The sequence below is a fragment of the Bidens hawaiensis genome, unplaced genomic scaffold (genome assembly GCF_021521415.1).
Source record: "Bidens hawaiensis isolate Kalapana, Puna unplaced genomic scaffold, B.hawaiensis_p1.1 tig00069286_1, whole genome shotgun sequence".
NCBI lineage: Eukaryota > Viridiplantae > Streptophyta > Magnoliopsida > Asterales > Asteraceae > Bidens > Bidens hawaiensis.
In genome coordinates this window covers 862-5,000 of record NW_027502229.1, presented here as the reverse complement: position 1 = coordinate 5,000, position 4,139 = coordinate 862, and the positions used below count along the sequence as shown (strand labels likewise).

Genomic DNA, 4,139 nt, shown 5'->3' with positions numbered 1-4,139 from the left:
CGCTATACTTTACTCCGTATATTTTCTCATTCACAATCAAATGCTTTGATGATATATGATTAAGAATATTTTTCATAACCAAATTTCTTTTTTTTTTGATAGACGAACAATATGAGATTTATCTATGGTGTCACTCTTGGTCCAGTGACTCTTGTTTGTTGATGAGGTTCACGACCACCATTCAAAACTAAGATCTTAGTATTGTTTGATTTAGCAATTGAGACATTGCAAATTTGTTTTGTTGTTACATTAGTGATTAGTGAAGATTTCCTCAGGGGTCATTCATTCATTCAAGTGTACACGTCGAGTTCAAATATTGGTTTTACCTAGGTGGGAGAATCGTTACAATGTTAAGGCAAACCTCATCAAGGTTAATGAGTACCTATCAAGGTGGTTGCATTATCTTTTGTAAATCCATCGCCGTTCATTTACATAATACATATGGATCAAAAGACTTAAATAATGTCAACACATTTAATGTTTCTTAATTGTGGATGAGAAGAGAACTGAACATATAAGTGTGATTTGGCTGAAGAAGTTTATGGGTTTGTGTTATCCTAGGAAGTGTTCAACCCAATTATTGTTGCACGGTTACACCAAAAAACAGTCTATAGCAAACCTGGGGGTAAGAGTTAAGCGACCCACCCACATTTTTTATATACCACACTTATTGTTAAAAAACAATGATCCTTATAACTAAATATATCATCATCATTATAAATCCTACCTCATCTTGATGTTTTACATTAATACTTAATTTGTTTTATTTCTATTTTATCATGTTTTTTTATATAACTTTATTTTTGATGAATATTTTTATTCGTACTACTTTATTTTAGTTATTATTTCTTCTTTTCAATATACTTGTGAATTTTGTAGTTCTATAATAAATTTTATTATAATTATGAGAAAATTCCAATTTGCGTCCCTGGGTTATATCGTCGGGAGATGGATTGACCACTGAAAAAGAATTTGCGCATGTTGCATACCTGTGTTTCTCTGGCGGGTTTTTATGACTCCCACCGTTAGTTGACCGTCAGTTGACTGTTGGTATTTTAGTAATAATATCAACATGTTAAGGGCATTTTAGTAATCTTCTTCTAATAAATAATAAATATAATAATAATAGTAATAATAATAATATAATAATAGATAATACTAATAATAATAAATAAATACTACTCAACTTATACCTTGTGCCATATCAAAGACGTACCATACGAAGAACATCACACACATAGCTCCTCTTTTTCTCAGGTTCGTTATTTCTCCTTCAAATCTCTATAATCATATTATTATTATTATTATTATTATCACAACACACTGACCAGTATATGTATCCCAATTAGCAGCAGCCTTTCAAAAATTCTTGCAATCATGAACCACCATACACGGCGACGCGTTCTTCTCCGGCAAAGGATCAAGAAACCCATCTGGCAAATTATTATTATTACGACATTCATCATCCGAACCACCCAGTTTATGGGACAGGGAGGATGACTCGCTGGGTCTACGGTGTGCTCACACGTTAACCGCTGTTGCCCCGACGAAGTCGCACGGTCCAAGGCTGATATTGTTCGGTGGCGCCACCGCAATTGAAGGCGGCACGCCGGCTCCGAACCCTGGGACAGTAAATTTCATAAACTGTTCATTAATCTAACAATTGTTATGTAATTGATGTGATTTGATTGAGTTTTGTTGTGGATTTTGTGAGTTAGGGTTAGCTAGTGTGATGAATTCGGTGCATTCGTATGATGTTATAACCATGAAGTGGAGTAGGTGAATTTGAGTTATGATTTGTTGTTTATTAATGTTTGTTGATTAGATGATGAAGACAGGGAAATGACGATGATGATGATGATGATAAGGAAGTTCTTAACCAAGTGAAGAATATATATTTCATGTTGTATAGATATAACAAACATTAGTTTAGTTCAAATGGTTTGTTTTGTTTGTTGTTAACCAAGACTTCGCCGGTTCGAACCCCACCCGCTACACGATAAGTTTTAAAATTAATTATAGGCTTAGGGGTAAAATGGTCAGTCAACTAACAGTCAACTGACGGAAGGGCACAGATTGCCCCGTCCAAATATCACAGACGTCCAAAATGCGCAATTTCATTTTCAGTGGCTATTTCGTCTCCCGATGATATATTTCAGGGAGGCAAATTGGAATTTTCTCTAATTATAATACATATTTATTTATTTTTTATGATTTCCGATTATTATTATTATTATTATTATTATTATTTTGAAAAACCTTTACCTTATTTCTGGCCATATTTTCCATTCATCATATCCTCAACCCACTTCACCATGAAATCATCTCCAATATCCAAATCCTTCACAACAAATCCACTCAAACTCAAAACCCACATAATAAACTTCCAACAACATAACAACAACCAAACCATCCAAAACCCCTCCATGTCCGACATCCTAGAATCCTCAAAAGCACAAAACCTCGACCTCCAACTCCAAACCGTGGGCCCCTTCTTCAGAATAACCGCAAAGAGTTTGAAAACAAACACAGTCCTCGGAAAAGCCGAAGGAATGATACGTGTGTGGTGGAACAAAGGCAAGATTTTGCATTTGGATTCGATTAAGTTGACCCGGGAGACATTGGGTATGGATAGATCCGTATTTGGAATCGGGTTGTTTATTGGAGCTGTGATGATTCGATATGGGTATGATTGCGGGTGTAAAACGTCTGAGTTGCTTGCGATTAACGATTCGGATGTTTACCATGCCAAGGTTTTGGTTTTTTAAGTTCGGGTTGATTTGTTTAACGAATTTAGTTAAATTGAATATATGACGTGTTTAACCCGTTTAACAATACAAGTCTAGTCTAGTCATTTGGATAATTAGGTTATATTAGTCGCGTTTGGGTTACACGATTTTAAATGTGCCTGTGTTGGGTTGACAATTTGATGTCATTGCATGGATAAATATAATTTTCTGGTTAATCAGTTCAACAAAGGGCGAAGGATGCTTAGGGCTAGGGGTGGCCCCAGCCCCCCTGTTTTTTTACGTAGTAGTGTAAAGTTATCCGTTTTCGTCCGAAATTTTTTATACGTAGTGTAAATTTAGCAGTTTTCGTCAGAAACTTTTTATACGTAGTGTAAATTTAGCAGTTTTCGGCCGAAAATTTTTATACATAGTGTAAAATTTAGCCGTTTTCGAACAAAAATTTTTATACGCAGTATAAATTTAGCCCTTTTCGGGTGAAAATTTTTTTATACGTCGTTTTCGGCCGAAATTTTGAGCCCCGCCCCCTTTGTTTGTGAAATTTTGTATACATTTTTGGTGTCTTAGTCCAAGCTTCACCACTGTTCAACCCCTAACTCAAAACATTGAAACCTGTCAACTTGACACGATTTTTTTGTTATTAAATACCTTGTGGGAAAATGTGTTAGAGTGATTAAAGAATTTGATGGGTTTGTTTTATTATGTTTTGCTCATGATTAAAAGCGTTTTGAATTTGTCAACTCTAATAAAATGTTTAATATATAATAAATGATAAAGAAATCTGTTTAGGTTATCTAAAAAAATGTTGAATGATTTTGGTTTGGAACTTGCAGCTTGTGAAGTTTTATAGAAGAATAGGTTTTGAAACAGTTTATGAGGTAACAGGTTCATCGATGGCGGATCTTGCCCACATGTTGGTATGGGGCGGTGTTGGCACACGTATGGATGCAAACGTTGAACGTCTCCTCTTGAAGTGGTGTACGCGATTCACAGTAAATGAAGATTCAAATTCGTAAAAATGTATATTGTTTTAGTGAGAAAGAAGATTACAATTGGTTAAAGTTGTCTAAACATGTGACAAAGAGAAGTTTATAAGAGCTTACTCGTTAAATTTTTAATGTAATGACTCAATACATACTTTTTACTCACGGGTCGTTCCTTACCTTTCAAACTAGAAACTTACCTTTTGACTATTTCCAACTTCTTCAAGTATAGTTATATCCTATTACATGAAATTCGACGCTGATTGTTGTCTGCTTACCTGATATCCTTAAATGAAACATATTTGAAAGTGTTTCATGGTAAAATCAATATGTAGCAAGCTCTTATATTGTAACACCCCGACCAAAGGCGGATTATACATCGGGGCGCCACATATTGTTTCATTACTCG

At 34.8% G+C, this 4,139-nt stretch overlaps 1 protein-coding gene across 1 annotated transcript; it reads left to right on the top strand.

The window, feature by feature from the left end:
* The first annotated feature begins 2,362 nt into the window (after positions 1–2,362).
* On the top strand, positions 2,363–3,836 carry LOC143605390 (uncharacterized). Its single transcript, XM_077081528.1, has 2 exons — positions 2,363–2,753; positions 3,581–3,836. Exons 1-2 carry the CDS (start codon positions 2,427–2,429, stop codon positions 3,761–3,763), a joined length of 510 nt encoding a protein of 169 aa, XP_076937643.1. The 5' UTR covers positions 2,363–2,426; the 3' UTR covers positions 3,764–3,836.
* Positions 3,837–4,139: the final 303 nt, after the last annotated feature.